Below are 16807 nucleotides of genomic sequence, written 5' to 3'. Positions count from 1 at the left end.
CAAGTCACTTGGACAGGTGTTCAGAGCCCTTGTGCGTCTCTCTCTCTCTCTGACAAGAAAGTAAATCTTAGTTAACCCATGGGGGATTGGAGTCCGGATCAGGTGAAATCACATGGCACAAAATTTGTGCATTAAGCACCTGATCGCCCTCCATCAGGTCTTGGGCCCTACAACTGTCAGTCCCTATCCTCAAGATAGAGGGTGATCAGGTACCTATGGCACAAATTTTTGTGCCATCATATTGCACCTGATCTTTTCACTGGCATAATAGGGTGGGGCCTAAGCCATCTGACAGGCAGTCGATGTTTAATTCCTGCAAGCATCACTCCATTACGCAAGCCAACATCCAGCATAGGCCCTGGGTGAAAGGGTCCTAGCCTCGGAGATTTACGTCTCCTCCGGGCCGATGACAGTAGGTATGGCAGGCTGAGCCAGCACGACCAGGTGTTTGAGCCCATACACGGGTTCTCGGGTGATAAATCAAAAATACAAAAAAATGTAGATCTTAGTTATCTTGTTGCAAGGGAGTGGGCTTTTGGCAAATGAAAATATATATAGTAAGACATCTTTCTTGAGATATCATATTATCCTTTCAAAATAAAATACAACAAATGCACCACCAAAGAAAAAAGTTCTAGTGGAAATACCAAATCTAGCATCCCACAAACTAATCATCTTCATCATCCAACCTGACGGACTGCTCAAACTCTGCATCCATGATGACCCCATCTATGATGTGCACAATGACCTCGCCTCTTCTGAGATCAACCAACTTGGAGTGAACATTGTTAACCACTAGAACTCCATTAGAAACTTTTGTAACATCCAACCTAAATCCAGAAATCGAGTACACAGAAACCTCTTGCCCAAGTGACATTGCAACTGACAACAAATGCTCAGGAACAGCACTGAAACCTAATATACGAGAAAGAACGACATCCCTTTCACTTGCCTTCTGTGTATCATCACTGCTGTTAGCCTGCATCTTCAAAACCTCTTCAAATGCTTGTTCTGATGGTACAAAAACTGTAAAAGGAAGATCGGGGCCGAGCATCTCAACCATCTTTTCACCAAGCAGACCAAGACCACCAACATTTCCCTTGACAGAAATTGAGCTAATTTTTTTGAAAGTTACATCAGGAAGAACAAGAATTGAAAACAGTAAAACCATAAGACATGAAATAAACAGGAATAACCCAAGCAACACAGTTGAACACCTACAAAGATGACTTCTTTTAGCAGTATGCCTTGATTTTTTTAAGGATGCCATAACAAGTATAAAAGAAACTGCTGATTCACTCTCTGTCCTCCAAGATGATTAAAATCTCTCCACCCAGACTAAGAATTGCATCCAAAAACTCCTTTGTTTCATCATCATCTTTGAAAGCTAAAGGCTCACAAAGATCACTGTCCAAGTTATACCATAGGCCATCAATTCTCCGTACTGCAACCCAGTGCCGACCATTCCAAAGCCCACCAAACCTTTTCACTGGAATGTTGAGCATCAAACCAGTTAAAATATCTGGAGATTGGTCAAGGTTGATAGTAGATGCTCCATTCCGGTGATCATGCCATACAACCTTCTTCCCTTTTCCCTCAAGGGCTGCAATCAGAACATTTACATCATAGTTACCAGTCAAGCTGTTGTGGTGGGGTTTCCATATTATAGAAGGAAAACTCCAACCATCTTCATTTAAATCACCAAGTGCCAGTTTTTCAGCAATAGCATCCAAATCTTCTTTTGTGAATGAGTCCTTTACCTAAGCTACAAAAAGGACATTAAATATGATTTGTTCAAGAAGAAAACCAATTATTACATGTGAGACATGTAAATTCATATTTTCAGCCAAGGTCATATTAGACAATAATTTGAATCATGGAACAAAAGATATCTACTGAACCAATGTCAAACCCTTTGTTTGGGCGAAAACACATGATCCAGGTGTGGATTCCTCATAAATTGACCATGCCCACACATTTATGGGGTCGGAACTGTGAAAAAAACACCGGAAGAGCAGTAAAACACCAGAAGAGCAGAAGGGTCTATATATATATATATAACATAAAAATTTAAGATTTACTGAGGTAAAATCCTATTGTTTATTGAGGTCAAATAGGTGAATATAAGATTTACTGAGGTGTATAATCCTATTATTTATTGAGGTAAAATAGGTGTATGTATATTCTATATACATGTATATTATGTGTGTATATATATATATATAATGTATAAATAACATAAAAATTTAAGATTTAGTGAGGTAAAATCCTATTGTTTATTGAGGTAAAATAGGTGAATATAAGATTTACTGAGGTAAATAGGATAAAAATTTTGAACCATCGGAAATTTAGGAACCCACCAGAATCCTTGTGATTCAAGGAGTTGCAAATACCTCCTCTTTTTAAGAGGAGTTCAAATGGGTATTTTGAAGGAGTTGGAGTCGACTGATTCCCCATCTAAAATGTCGACTCCCTCCAACTCCTCCCAAACGGAAGCCAAATCCGTGAGATGAGTGCCCGTCTTCGATTACATTACAAATACTCCGGTAACATGCTCCCAAACAGAGCCTAAATGTTGATCACAGTCAGATAACTTAAATATATTAACAAGCTAACAATACTTTTATGTTACAACGAGCAAAAAAGAATAAGAGAATGCATAGGAGTGTTCAAGAACCAGAGAACATTTTGCTGCTCTTACAGACTTGTGTAATTGCAGAACAAGGAACCATAATGGTGAGGATGGAAGATCAAATAAAAACACAAATTCCAGATAAAGAGCCAGTTTTTGGCAGCACAACATTCAAAGCTAGTTCAACTTTTAAGTGTATTTGGATGGCTACCATCCCGAGCATGCTCAATTAGCAAGACAAGTTTCATGTTCATGTGGGACAATCTACAGGTGCATTTCAATGCAATGAATATCATATTTGATAATCAAATATTACAAATTCTTGTAACTCTGGCCAAACCCCAAAGGAGGTCATGCCAGGGATACATGAATTTAGCCTAAAAATGAATTCCAGATCCCTGAAAAGTGGGTATCTAAAATTCAGTGTTTGAACAGCTCAGATTTGGTGTGGATCCATTGCCAAATCTGATCCCTACTACCACAAATCTGAGGGATTCAAATATTACCTTCAAATTTCACAATGCATCATGTATCTTTGTAGAAAAGCACCTTGTATAAAGATGTCAGTTTTCGATTATCAGAAATGCTTAAGTGATTGATGCGAGTGTACCATACATTCCCTTCATACTCTTTAACAACAATAAACAGAAACGGGTGATCATCTCATTGAAACTAACCAAAAATTACAATGAAAAATCCAAGCTTCATCAACTCAAAAAATGAACCAGACTTCCAAAACTTGAAATCATCTACAAAATCACTAAAAAAATAAATAAACACTTGTTTCTTGAAAAAACCATGAAAATCTAAGTTTAAAGCAACAAATGTAAACCTAGACATGAATCCCCTTTAACCATAACACATTTGAATGGATAAACCTCAAAATATTTAGCAGCAAACACAAATACTTCAATGATTCTTCTCCCTCTCATACATGCCAGACATGCCTTGAGCACAAATCAACTATTCTCTTTAACTTTATTCTTGTACAGACCAACAAACATTCTTCTTCTCCAGTGTCACCGCATGAACTTCACAAATCAAGGCAGTTACAATGTCTAATTGATTTGAATATCTATTTTTTTCTATTTCTACACAACTAACCAACTGTATGACATGTGCGCAACTTATTTTCACATTTTCCATGTGACAAGCTTTGAGCAGAATAGAGGTTAGGATGGACTACAATATCACCAGGCACCGATCTAATGATAAAGGATGGTGGTCGTGAATTTGTAGAAAAAGGTGCATATACAGTCATCTTTTCTGTTTGGGACCTGACAAACTCTCATACTCATGCTCAGAGAATGTAGCAAGGGGTCTATATGCCTAACAGAGGTCAGCAAAGGTCCTGCAGCCTGTGACTAGGACACCCCTGGAGTTCAATTTCAACTCAGACAATCTCAAAAAGGGTGTAGTTTTGGAATAGCTAACAGGGTGGTCTCTGCAACTTTAATTTTTTAAGCAAGAGAAAAACATTAAAGGAGGACCATGCTCTTCTTTATGCTAAGGTATCAGGCAAAGGAACTTAGATGCATCTATTCTTCCACAATGTGGAACAAGTTGGGATGCTGCATTATGGTCTTGGATACATTGTTCCAACTCATCCCCTCTTTTCTGGATAAGTGGTTGAATCGCCTCCTAGGTGGGAAGCACTTCAGTCCTGGAGAAAGAAACCTTATGAATAAGAGCCAATGAGTGATTTCTTGAGGTATGGGGAAAGTCATGGTTACCAGGAAACAAAACGGATACGAGAAGTGGAAGCAGGGAAGCGAGTGTTAAAAAGTAGTGTGAAGCGAGATATGGTTACGAAGCAATTATGCAAGTGTATTAAAAATGAAAGGGAAATACATAAAAAGCAATATGAAGCATGGACAGAAGAAAATAAGAAATGACATGAACATATATATAATTTGAAAAACCAACATGCAAGCTTGTTATAAAAAAATTACAATTTTCTAATTTGAAAAACCTAAGAAGTTAGGGAGAATTGACAAGAAGCGAGAGGGAAACTTTAAGGAAGCGAAAGTGAATCAATTTGGTAAACGAAAAGGGAGCGTCCCACTAAAAGGGAATCGAGTTTCCCATATTTTAGAAGCGGGTTTCCCAAAGCTTCCCCTCCTGATGAGTTTTCTTCTTTCGAAGCGAGCACACATGTAGCAAGAAGCTTCAGGTAACTATGGGATAAATAATCAAGACATACGGATGCTTTCAGAAACACGGAATATTTTCTGATTGTAGAATTATTGGCCTAAGTCTAAATAAAAGGGATTTTTTTTCATCTTCCCTCCCATGCTACCTTATTTTTGTCAATTAGAACCCTATTTGCATAATACACGCACAAACACAAACCCAAGCATGCATCTGTTGATGAGAGAATCTATTCTTCTGCAGTTCACCACCATCTTCACCATTCATTTTGAGAACCAATACCACCATCATGGTTGGTCTCAAACTAAATTAAATTTGGTTGAAGCATCTCATCGTGCAACTAAAATTAAAGCACGGATCGATGAAAAAAACGATTTTTTTTTAACCTGCTGAATGAATACATCTTCTCACCACGGCCAAACTCAATCAAGATACTCATAAAGATTAATACCATCTTCTTATAAATACCCAAAACATTGATGGGGGGATTCAGATTTCAGATTTGACATGTCTATTGTCTCGAGAGAGAGAGAGAGAGAGAGAGAGAGAGAGAGAGAGAGAGAGAGAGAGAGAGAGAGAGAGAGAGAGAGAGAGAGAGAGACCTGTAGGAGATTGTTGAGAGCATGCAAGAGGCAGAATTGCAGGCGTTGCTTCTCATGATAGACTTCCTTTTTCTGCTCCATCAACGCCGTTGAAGCCTAGTAAAGCTCAAACCTTCCGACCCCCCCCCAAACACCCAACGAGGCAAGAAACAGATCTCTATTAGATAAAAAAGGCTTCTTTCCTTTTTAATAAAGATCTGTTTGGGAGTAAAATCCGAACATGAATTGTGTGCCGTCCATCTGAATAAGAACTGATGATGTAAGAAGTCCAGTTCTAAAATATAAATGGCAATACTGGATCCAGTAGAAGAAGACCAAAATTAGGGATGTAAACGGTTCGAATGTCGGATGTCGCCAGTACCATATTCAACTAATCGGATGTTGGTAAAATAAATTCCAATTTGGATTTGGATTCGGATTCGGAGTCTGATGGTGAAAAGCTCATGCCAAATCTGTTTTTTCACGTGTAAACAGATTCAGATATTTATCAAATTTTGGATATTTCTTGGGTTTTGTATCAAAAAATCAAAACCATATCAGCATCCAATTATAATTGGATATGGTTTTGGCTTATCAAACACAACTAAATGGAATCAAATTTAGTTGGGTATCAGATAAAATCCTATTAATTGACATCCCTAGCCAAAAGCAAGACTTTAATAAGTAAAATGTGCAAACAGATTGAATTAGATCCAAATCCGAACATAGATCTAACATAGAGCACTAATCTGATCCAAATGTGTAAATTTGAACCAGATCTGAATACCTTTTTGGATCTTACTTTAATGATCTGTATCTGGAAATAAAGTGCTAGATTTGCATTGGAGGTGTAACCAAATCCGATCCATTTGCACCTATAGTTGGGTTGTTGGGGGTATGGCTTTAGGCCTTAAGTTCTCTAAACCAAGGACCATAACTAAGTTATATTGTCTGGAGCAAGATGGGTTCATGCTTCATTTCAGGTTGGTTTGAGTGTATCTTGGAAAAACCGATTGGGTTGGGCAAAGTATTAGCAGGTCTGGGCTTTAGATTTTCAGACCCAATAACCTAGACCTTTTTTTTTTTGGGTCAAATAAGCCTAAGTTTTGGACCTTACCCAAAATCATTAGTCTATTATAAAATCAGGATTGATTCGGTCCTCATTTTCTTGATTCTGATTGTGTTTACCCGACCCAACTACACTTCTGCCATCGAGCCAAAGCCCAAACAATATAGCTAGGGCTGTCAATGTGTCGGGTTTGTACTGGGTACCCGATCCGACTGGAACACAAATTCCCAGTTATGGGCATAAAAAGTACCGAAACCGAATAATATTAGGGTTGACCCAAACCCGACCCGAGCAATATGTGGGCAAGGTTTGTGTTATAATTTTTGCCGGGTATCTGAGCTGACCCGAGTGTTTTATATGTATGTTAAGTAAAAGTAAACTTCTAAAATTATACGGATTCGGATTTGAGATTTCATTTTCATGATCTGAAAAAACTCCAACTTGAATCCAAATTCGACACTTTGTTATTTGGGTGGGTTCGAGTACACCCTGATGGGTCGGGTACCCAACTCATTGACAGCCCTAAACTATCCATTGCGATCTTTTTTTTAATTACCATAGAGAACCACCTCACTAACTCGCGAGCTCACTGATATAAAAAGTCATTGCAATTCTTATGTAAGTCATCAAGGGAAAATAGTTAATTGACATAGCAAGCCAACATGTAACTATACCTTATAAGTGGGCGGCCACTACAATTGAAATATAAGGAAAACACGAATATCACACGTCCTGTGACTAGATTATTTATTGACTAAATTTTATAGGGTGCCCTAGTTTTTTTTTTTGAGAAGGATAGGGTGCCCTAGATTATATGCTTTATATATTTATCACATTTATATTATGTGTAATTTATATGTATTATATATTATCAAGCTTAAAAAACATTTTAAAATAATCTTGATCGGCTCGTAACAAGCTCGGGTTCGGCTCGGCTCGAGGCGAGCTCATGAGCCGAACTTGAGTTGGGTTGTACCCTTAACAAGCCGATCCCGAACAGGCCAAGCTCAGCTCATTTACCAGCCCTACCTGCGGCGTAGATCCAATGATTGGGCCTTGAATACTTTACAAACACTATAAGAAATTTCACCTTTAAAACATAACTAGTGTCAGTAAAAGGCTTTACTGGCTTTGTCGATAAGTCAGTAAGTGCACTATAGTAGGTCTTGTTGGTAAAGTCTTTACTGGTGCTAATATTGTGCAGGTAAAGATATTTTCTCACATTTTATTTTTTCCAAAAATATCATTTTTGGCGCAAAAATTGCACCAATAAAGATGTTATTTCTGGCACACTTTTTGAGCCAGTAAAGTGAAAAAAAATAGCAATTGTAAAGGGTTATGTTCTAAAAATAAAATAAAATGAAGGTTCGACACACAGGTACACAGACAGAAGCACACAAACACATCATGAAACTAAAAAACACAGATCAGAAAACAAATTATGTCAGAAAACTGTAACTTGGCCGAGGACAATAAGAAATCATGTTTTATCTTATCAGTGACCACCAGTGTTGTGAAAAGCATTGAGGCATAACGAGGCGCTCTACCAAAATTTGAGGCGAGGCGTAAAGCGTAAGCCTCAATTTTTTTTAAAAAAACTATAAAAAATATCTAAAATTATAAATAAATTAAAGAATTATCACTTATAAAAGCTTAAAACTTTTAGAAGTTGAAAACATTTCTAAAATACCCTGATATTTATCACTATATTTACAAAACTTTTCCTTGCTTATGTTTTCTATATCTTAAATACAAGTACTCTTAGTTTTTGTTTTTATTTTTAAGAGATTTTCTGTGTTCTCTTTACATTATTGAAAAGAAAATTACTGAAACCTACTTATTTTACTATTATTGTTATATTGTATTTTTTACTGCAACGATTTTTGCCAAGATTTATCTAAAAGCTTATAATATCCCAAGAACAAAGATTTTACCTACAACCAAGACATGACTACGACTGAAAGTTATCCCGCCCCCCCCCCCCCCCCCCCCAAAAAAAAAAAAAAATAGGTTTAAACTGTGATAATCATTTCAGAAAGAATAAACGAACAAATAGTCAGTCATACAACACAATAATATTCATCAATCATTAAATCCATACTACATAAATTGTAATAATCTGCAAAGTAAATATTCAATAGTGCATACTAATTTGTATTTCATCAATCAACTGACTCATTTTTACTGCTAGGCAGACAAATGACAAGTTCTCATTTTGCATTGCCAACAGAAAAAGTTCAAAATTTGGAGGAATAGACAGGCAAAAGAATGAGTGATAAGGGTAGCTTGAGACTTATGCACGCACAATAGAGTTCACATAATCTGACTTTCTTGAATGGAACAGGCTATGACCAGTCTAATACATATTTTTCTTGTGATATTGACTAAATTGCAAGTGTGTAACGTTAGAAACTTTAAGCTTTTGTTGCATCATTTCATATTTAAGGAAAAGCAGGGTAAATTTACAAAGCACAATCATCAATATGTGTGAAAAAAAAATGACAGAAGTTCACATGTTATCATATGAATGCAGTCTTAGAAATGCTCACATGTTTTTTTTTTACACAGACTCTAAACATTGAAAATTGTAAAAAAAACTTCTCTCTAAAGTTTCTAAAATCATCAACTTACGCTAAGACTGCGCGAGAGAAGACTGCGTGTGAAAAAAAATGAGAGATGAGAGAGATACAATACCAGTTTTTGGTGAGAGACGAGAGCGAGGCTGCGTGAGAGATGAGAGAGAGAGAGAAGTTGAGCGAGAGACGAGAGAGAGAGAGGCTGTGTGAAAGATCTACCAACAAAATAAAAGGGTTTAAGCCCTAAATTTTGGTCAAATAAGGGTTTTGACCCTTATTTGACCAAAAGCAATGAGGCATACATGCCTAATCTTGAGGCGCGCCTCAAGGCCTATGAGGGGCATGCTTCGGGGCTTTTACGCCTTATCCTTGCGCTTCAAGGCATAAAGCCCCTCGCCTTGAGGCCAGACACGCTTTTAATAACACTGGTAACCACAACACATCAGTGTAGTAGCATATGATTGGTCTAAAATTGGACTGTGATTATAACTAAAAGAGTGACCAAAAAGATCTTTCTCTGCGACACATCATCTCCTAGCTAAAACATGTTCACATATCACTGGATATTGAAGAGCCACTAGGTCATATAACATGAAAGCTGGTTTTGAGATACTAGGATATCTTCAAAAAATTTCTCTTTAAAGGGGAAAGAATGCAGATAAACAACATTTCATGCAATAAAAAGCGGGTCAGCATGAGTTGCAGTCAGTTTACCAGAATGTAGGAAGCCAACATATGTGTAGAAACTCTGAAATCACCCCAACTGGATGTGTTAACAAATCTATCATCTGTATTAATGCAAAATAAGGTTGATAGCTGGACAAAAAAAAACAATCATCCTTAAAACATAAATGTGCAGTTTCCTGATTTGAGAAAACTACAACATTTAAGCTAATGCATACAGAATAATTAAAAAGACATTTGTCGAAACTTATTGTTGTGGCTCAAATGAACATATAGCAGAAGTAAAAACTGTTACTAAGCTAAAAACCGATATATTGCAGCACCTTTTAACTGCTTGTTTGTCTCATCTTCTCAAGGTTATACCCATTTTGCATGGTGTATTAGTGATTTTCCTTTATAGTTTTCTGTCAGCCTGCTATTTGCCATCTTTACCATGCTTTCATCTACCACATTATCTGATAAGGCATCATAGCTGAGGTTTTTGAATCATGGTTCTCTTTTCTTGTTTTGTGGCATTCACTTGGATGAGAGAATTCTTTCAATGGATAATCTTGATGATCATTGTATATTCTAATTATATGTTATTCTTGGGATATTTTACTGTTGTCATTAGATTCCACCGAGACTCTCTCTTTTTTCTTTCTAACTCAAAAACAAAGCTCATATTTACTCACACAAAACAATTAAATATATACTCAAACTACCAACAGATCGTGCATAACCCTGATTTTTTATTTTAAAACCTTGAAAATGAGCTTCATTTTGACTTTCATAACTGACATGATTCTAAAAATGGATTCGATATTTTACTAAAACATGTTCAACCTAATCTCATATTAACTTTTCTAATTCAAAGGTATTTCAGGGTTTTAATGCACTTTACAAGTTGACCTCCCCATGGTAAAAAAAGAGCAAAACAGGTAGGGATGGCAGTGGGGCGGGGCGGGGCGGGGCGGGGGACAAGGTTTCCACCCCCGCCCCGCCTCAAAATTTTATCCTCCACCCCCGCCCCGCCTCCGCGGCGGGGATGGGTTTTATCCTCCACCCCCGCCTCCATCCCCGTTTCATACCCTTCATCCCCGGTCCAAACGGGGATGAGGCGGGGCGGGGCGGGGATATTGCGGGGAAAAGTGGTCGGGGCGGGGATTAGGCGGGGATCGTGGCGGGGACGGGGCGGGGCAGGGAAAAGTGCTCGTCCACCCCCGCCTCGCCTCCGCGGCGGGGATGGATTTTATCCTCCACCCCCGCCTCCATCCCCGTTTCATACCCTTCATCCCCGGTCCAAACGGGGCGAGGCGGGGCGGGGCCCCGCTTTCCCCCGGTCCACTGCCATCCCTAAAAACAGGGCTAGCGATTAATAGTTCAAAGCACATTAGGGACAGGATGCTATCAAGTCTAACAACCCATACCTCGCCAGTGGCAAAAATTGCAGCAGTTTCAGAAATACCGGGAAGTCTCACTTTAATACATCTGGAGGCAGATGATTTAGGTGGAGATATATATGGACCTTCAATGGTCCTGAGAAATAAGGCAGACCCAATTGTAAAGAAAAAATGGTTGATAAAAGTACACTTAATAGATACTTCACACACAGGCAGTAGAATTCTGTGAGAGGGCCTTCACAACAGTAGCACAATTTTTTGGTGATTATATTGGTTTACTAACGTCTGCCTAATAAATAAATATAAATATAAGTCCTTTTTTCTCGGTATTTTTCATGTTTTGAATGGACAACAATGTAATGATTTAAAATGATCTGCCTACAATGAGTTTTATTAACGTGATCCTCTCTTGTTTCTTTTAAAGAGAGTTTTTAATTTTAATTTTTTAAAGGCAAGCTTGAAGAAAAACAGAGTATGGAGGAGTAAAAACAAACACACAAGGAGAATACACACTCTTTACGTGATTTAGTTCTTTTGATAGAACCTACATCCACGAAGGTAATGAGCACTCTTTGGCTCTCTCTTTCTCTATTTTTTCATATATATATTTAACAATGACAATACAATAATATATGTACAAGGAGAGTCTCCCACGATATTGGGCAATTGATTTCCTATAATCATGGGAGACAATAAGGCAGTTATCTGCCTTTATCAATTAGCATGCTTCTTTCCTTTGGGATATTCTCTGATTTGTGATAACTAGAGTATCATGCATATCTCTTGGAATATCGCCATGCATATCTCAGATAAGGTTATGATCTTGACCTCCTTGATTATTGTTAACATTCTCTCTCAAACATGGTCGACTATGAAGACCAAGTTTCGTGCACAAGAGAGAAAATCTATCACGGCTAAGATTCTTGGTAAAAATATATGCAAGTTGATGATGTTAAGGAGTATACTTAGTTTAGAGAGTTCCTTGAGCCACTTTCTCGAACATAATGAAAGTCGATTTGAATATGTTTCGACTTCTGGTGCAACACAAGATTAACGATCATATATAAAGCACTGATATTGTCATAGAAAACCGTTGGAGGCTGAATTTGGGGAAGTTGAATATCTCATAAAATAAAGGAAATCCAAGTTAACTCAATGGCCGTAGAAGCCATGGCCCGATATTCTGCTTCAGTGCTAGATCTAGCTACAGTTTGTTGTTTCTGGACACTCCAGGAGATGCAATTGGCACCAAGAAAAGTGCAAAAACCAAAAGTAGGGCGGCGTGTGGTAGGACATCCTGCCCAATCAACATCGGAGAAGGCATAAAGATCAAAACTGCTATGAGAATGAAGTTGAATTCCATCATTTAAGTTGCCTTTGACATATCAAAGAATTCACTTGACCATTTGAAATTGCCCAACAGTGGGGGCATTCATAAACTGACTGACATAGTTGACACAAAAAGATAGTTCTGGATGAGTAAGAGTAAGATATTGAAGCGCCTCGACTAAGTTGCGATACTGAGTAACATTGGAAAATATGGAAGTATTTTGCTCTGAAGGAGATAATTTTGGTGCCATGGGAGTTGGCATGGGCTTCACATCAAGCATGTTGGCTTTGGCGAGCAAATCTCAAGCATATATTTGTTGGCACAGAAAAAGCCCATGAGAGTTGGTTTGAACTTCAATTCTCAAAAAATAGTGAAGTGGGCCTAGATCTTTCATAGCAAAATTTTTCCCAAGGTGAGCAATAACCTTATGAAGAAGAGTTGAACTACTGCTTGTGATGATAATTTCGTCGACATATATAAGAAGGATGACAATATGATGATCAATATGTTGAACAAACATTGAAGGATCAACAATGCTACAAAAGAATCCTTGTGAAATAAGATAAAAGCTTAGTCGATCAAACCAGGCTCAGGGCGCTTGTTTTAGGCCATATAAAGCCTTTTTGAGTTTACATATGCGCTCAAGATGAGATGGTTCTTCATATCCAAGTGGTTGGGTCATGAACACTGTTTCTTTTAAAATGCCATGCAGAAAGGCATTTTTGACATCAAGTTGTTGAATAGGCCAATGTTTGACTGTAGCTACTATCAGAATGATTCAAATGGTAGCAGGTCAAATAACAAGAGAAAAAGTCTCTGAGAAATCAATCCCTTCTACTTGATTAAATCCGCGGGCTACAAGATGTGCCTTGAGACGTTGTAGAGTGCCATTAGCATTAAGCTTTGTTTTAAATACCCATTTGGATCCAACAAGGTTCATGTTCTGCTTTTTGTCTACAAGGTCCCATATTTGGTTGACATTCAACGCCTTTATTTCTTCATCCATTGCAGCTCGCCAACCAACATGCTCAAGAGTAGCTTTTATACTTTTAGGTTCCTTAGGAATAGACAAATCAACTTCATGCGAAAGAGCATACTTAGGATTTGGCTTATGAATCCCATGCATGTTGCGAGTGACAATAGAACAAGTTGATTCATGATTAGCAGGATCATCTTGTGTTGTTGCGTTATGATCTGGATCAGAAGAGCCCAAGGGATTGATTTGACAAGGTTCATCACAATTTCCTTCAGTTGCTATAGATGGCGGTTTAGTCTGAGCATTAGACGATGATTCTACTACAGAGTTATTAGGTAGTAAAGTAGAGAAATCCGGTGCATCTTGAGGATCCTCTTTTGATCTTGTGAACTGAAACAAATCTTATCTAAATGAAGTTGAGTCTCCTTGAGAAAAACTTTGCTGAAATAAAGAACTTGGATTAACAAAAGGAAAACTGCCCTCATCAAAAATCACATGACGTGATATATATATCTTGCCTGTAGGAGGATAGAGGCACTTGTAGCATTTATACTCATTACTATAGCCAATAAAAACACACGAGAGATATTTGGGGTCGAATTTGTTCATGCTGTAATCCCTAAGATAAGAGAAACAACGACATCCAAAAATCTGCAAGCTAGAATAGTCTGGATGTTTCTTATAAAGCCTGAAAAAAGGTGTTTCCATGTTCAATGTGGTGGATAGTAGCCTATTGATCAGAAAGACAGCAGTAGCAAAAACTTCAACCCACAAATTTTTAGGCACATTTGTATAATGCATGATAGTTAACCCAAGTTCAGTAACATTCTTATGTTTATGTTCTGAAATGTCATTTTGTTCATGCGTGTAAGGACAAGATACTTGCCTTTTTATTCCATGATTCTCAAGATGTTTGATAAAATCAGAACTTGAATATTCGCCTCCTCCATCGCACTGAAATTTTTTTATTTTCTTCTCAAATTGGCATTCAACAAATTTTTGAAAATGAAAGAAAGCTTCAATCATCTGAGATTTCTGTTTTAAAGGATAGAACCATGTGAATTGAGTATGATCATCAATGAAAACAACATAATATCTAAAATTATCTTTAGAAGCAACAGGGGTTGGTCCCCAGAGATCTGAATGAATCTTCATAAAAGGTTTCTCACAAAGTTCTTTATTTGAAACAAAAGGAAGCTGACAGACTTTTCCTAATTGACAACTTCCATAAATAAATTTAAACATTTGATCTTTGTTCACATCTATAAACTTATTCTTGTGTAAAAAAGAAACAATACTCATTTGAGGATGACCCAGCCGAACGTGCCATTTTTCAGAAGAGACCGACTTAAATCGATTTCAGAAGTATGTTGTCAGTTCATTGTTCATGGTGTAAAGGTTCCCATGCCCACTCCCTGTTGCTATTATCTGACTGGTTCTCCTGTCCTTCACAACACAACCAGATGACCTGAATTCAAAAGCATAAGGAAATTCAGATGTTAATTGGTTAATTGACAGCAGATCCTTCTTTAGTTTTGAAACTAACAAAATGTTGTTTAAGGAGAAGGAGGTCAGAGCGGACTGAATTTTAGCATTGCCAATATGAGAAATATTAAGACGATGCCCATTTCCTACAATGACCGAATCTGAACCTTTATAAAAACTTAAGTTGGATAACTTACCAATATCTCCTATCATATGTGAGGAAGCACCTGTATCAGCGAACCATTCAGAGTCTTGGGAGTCAGATATAGACATTGCTACCAGAGCTTGAGAAATACTCTCATCCTGATACGAGTGATTAAATCTATGATAACAATTAACAACAAGATGATTTTTCTTACCCCATATTTGACATGTCATGCCATAGATTTTTCCTCTATTGTAGCCTCTGATCTAATTGTTGATGTCTTTTTGCTTTTGATCACTTTGATGAGGCTGGTTTTTTATTTGATTATTTTCACCTTGATTGAACCCCTTTCCTTTTGATGAAAAATTGAAATAATTGTTCTTATTTTTGTTGAACTTATTATTGTAGTTGCTGCGATTGCCGAAATACACCATTTGATTTGATGAGATGATAGAATTGCTCCCAAGATTGGTTCTAGTTTCATGACTTTGTAGCAACGGAACAATATCACGATATAATGGCACCAGTGGTTTGAGCATACTAGTGACAAACTGCTCATAACCCTGCCCAAGCCCTTGGAGAAGCCAAAATATCTTAACTTTGTCTTCAACCGGCTTTTCAATGGTGACCAAATTGTCACACAAGCTTTTGAATTTCCAAATATAATCATTCAGCGAATTTGATCCTTTTTTATAGTAGATAGTTGTTAAATGAGACAAAACTTCCTTTCCTGAGAATCCCGTGCAAATGAATCGATCAACATGTCTCATATTTCTTTGGAAGTTTCAATTCCAACAACTAAGCTCAAGACAGATTCAGATAATGTGGTTGTGATCCAGCTCTTGAGCAGACGATCTGACTTCTTCCACAAGATGTAACTTGGATTTGCTACATTTGGTTTTACAGTATTTGTGCTGTTAGGATCATCAATGATAAGACTGGGCATAGGAGTTTCACCAGTGATGAACCCGTGCATATCTTGGCTTTCTATGAGAGCTAAGATTTGGGCCCTCCACAACAAGAAATTTGTGTGACTTAGCTTCAACGAGACGAAGTTTGAAATATTCAAGGTAGTCGGATATGGGTATATGACAGAAGAACCTTGCTGAGCCATCTTAAAGAACAAAGCCTCCAATCGCACGATAATAGAGGTATCCTATTGCTTTGATACCATAAAGAAAAATAGAATATGAAGGAGTAAAAACAAACACACAAGGAGAAGACACTCTTTACATGGTTCGGTTCTTTTGATAGAACCTACATCCATGAAGGTAATGAGCACTCTTTGGCTCTCTTTTTCTCTCTTTTTTCATATATATATATTCAACAAATACAATACAATAATATATGTACAAGCAGAGTCTCCCATGATACTGGGCAACTGATTTCCTATAATCATGGGCAACTAATTTTCTATAATCATGGGAGACGATAAGGCACTTATATGCCTTTATCAATTAGCATGCTTCCTTCCTTCTGGGATATTTTCTAATTTGTGATAACTAGAGTATCATGCGTATCTCCAGGAATATCTTCATGCATATCTTAGATAATATTATGATCTTGACCTCCTTGATTATTATTAACAAAGCTGAGGTTAGGCAGATCCCACCAGTTACGCAACATGTCATTCTGTCGAAGCCATATTTGGGAAGTAATCAGATCTAAATTCCCTGTTGAAACGTGGTGCAAGAATCTTTGGTATAAGGGATCCCTTCCTCGAGCTTTTGGGACTCTTTATTTGGCTTGCGGTGATAGGCTTCCTACTAGTAGATGTTATTTTTGTGGTAATGCTG

At 37.5% G+C, this 16807-nt stretch overlaps 2 protein-coding genes across 2 annotated transcripts; both read right to left on the bottom strand.

Annotated features, from left to right (window-relative positions):
• Positions 1–533: 533 nt before the first annotated feature.
• Positions 534–5530, bottom strand: LOC149823172 (josephin-like protein). Its single transcript, XM_090018696.1, has 2 exons — positions 5386–5530; positions 534–1760 (listed from the first exon to the last, which is right to left on the bottom strand). Exons 1-2 carry the CDS (start codon positions 5464–5466, stop codon positions 1296–1298), a joined length of 546 nt encoding a protein of 181 aa, XP_089874822.1. The 5' UTR covers positions 5467–5530; the 3' UTR covers positions 534–1295.
• LOC149823173 (uncharacterized) lies at positions 668–1063 on the bottom strand. Its single transcript, XM_090019897.1, has one exon. The coding sequence runs from the start codon at positions 1061–1063 to the stop codon at positions 668–670; it is 396 nt and encodes a 131-aa protein (XP_089876023.1).
• Positions 5531–16807: the final 11277 nt, after the last annotated feature.

This window comes from Nuphar pumila, chromosome 10, assembly GCF_984573655.1.
Source record: "Nuphar pumila chromosome 10, dmNupPumi1.hap1.1, whole genome shotgun sequence".
Taxonomy (NCBI): Eukaryota; Viridiplantae; Streptophyta; class Magnoliopsida; order Nymphaeales; family Nymphaeaceae; genus Nuphar; species Nuphar pumila.
This window is presented reverse-complemented; position numbering and strand designations above follow the sequence as displayed.

Bases quoted from the DNA above. Each gene is read 5' to 3' on its own strand.
- LOC149823173 (XM_090019897.1), bottom strand. From the start codon at position 1,063: ATGGTTGAGATGCTCGGCCCCGATCTTCCTTTTACAGTTTTTGTACCA.
- LOC149823172 (XM_090018696.1), bottom strand. From the start codon at position 5,466: ATGGAGCAGAAAAAGGAAGTCTATCATGAGAAGCAACGCCTGCAATTC. The intron at 1,761-5,385 runs GTCTCTCTCTCT...TTTGTAGCTTAG, and splicing joins CTCTCAACAATCTCCTACAG to GTAAAGGACTCATTCACAAA.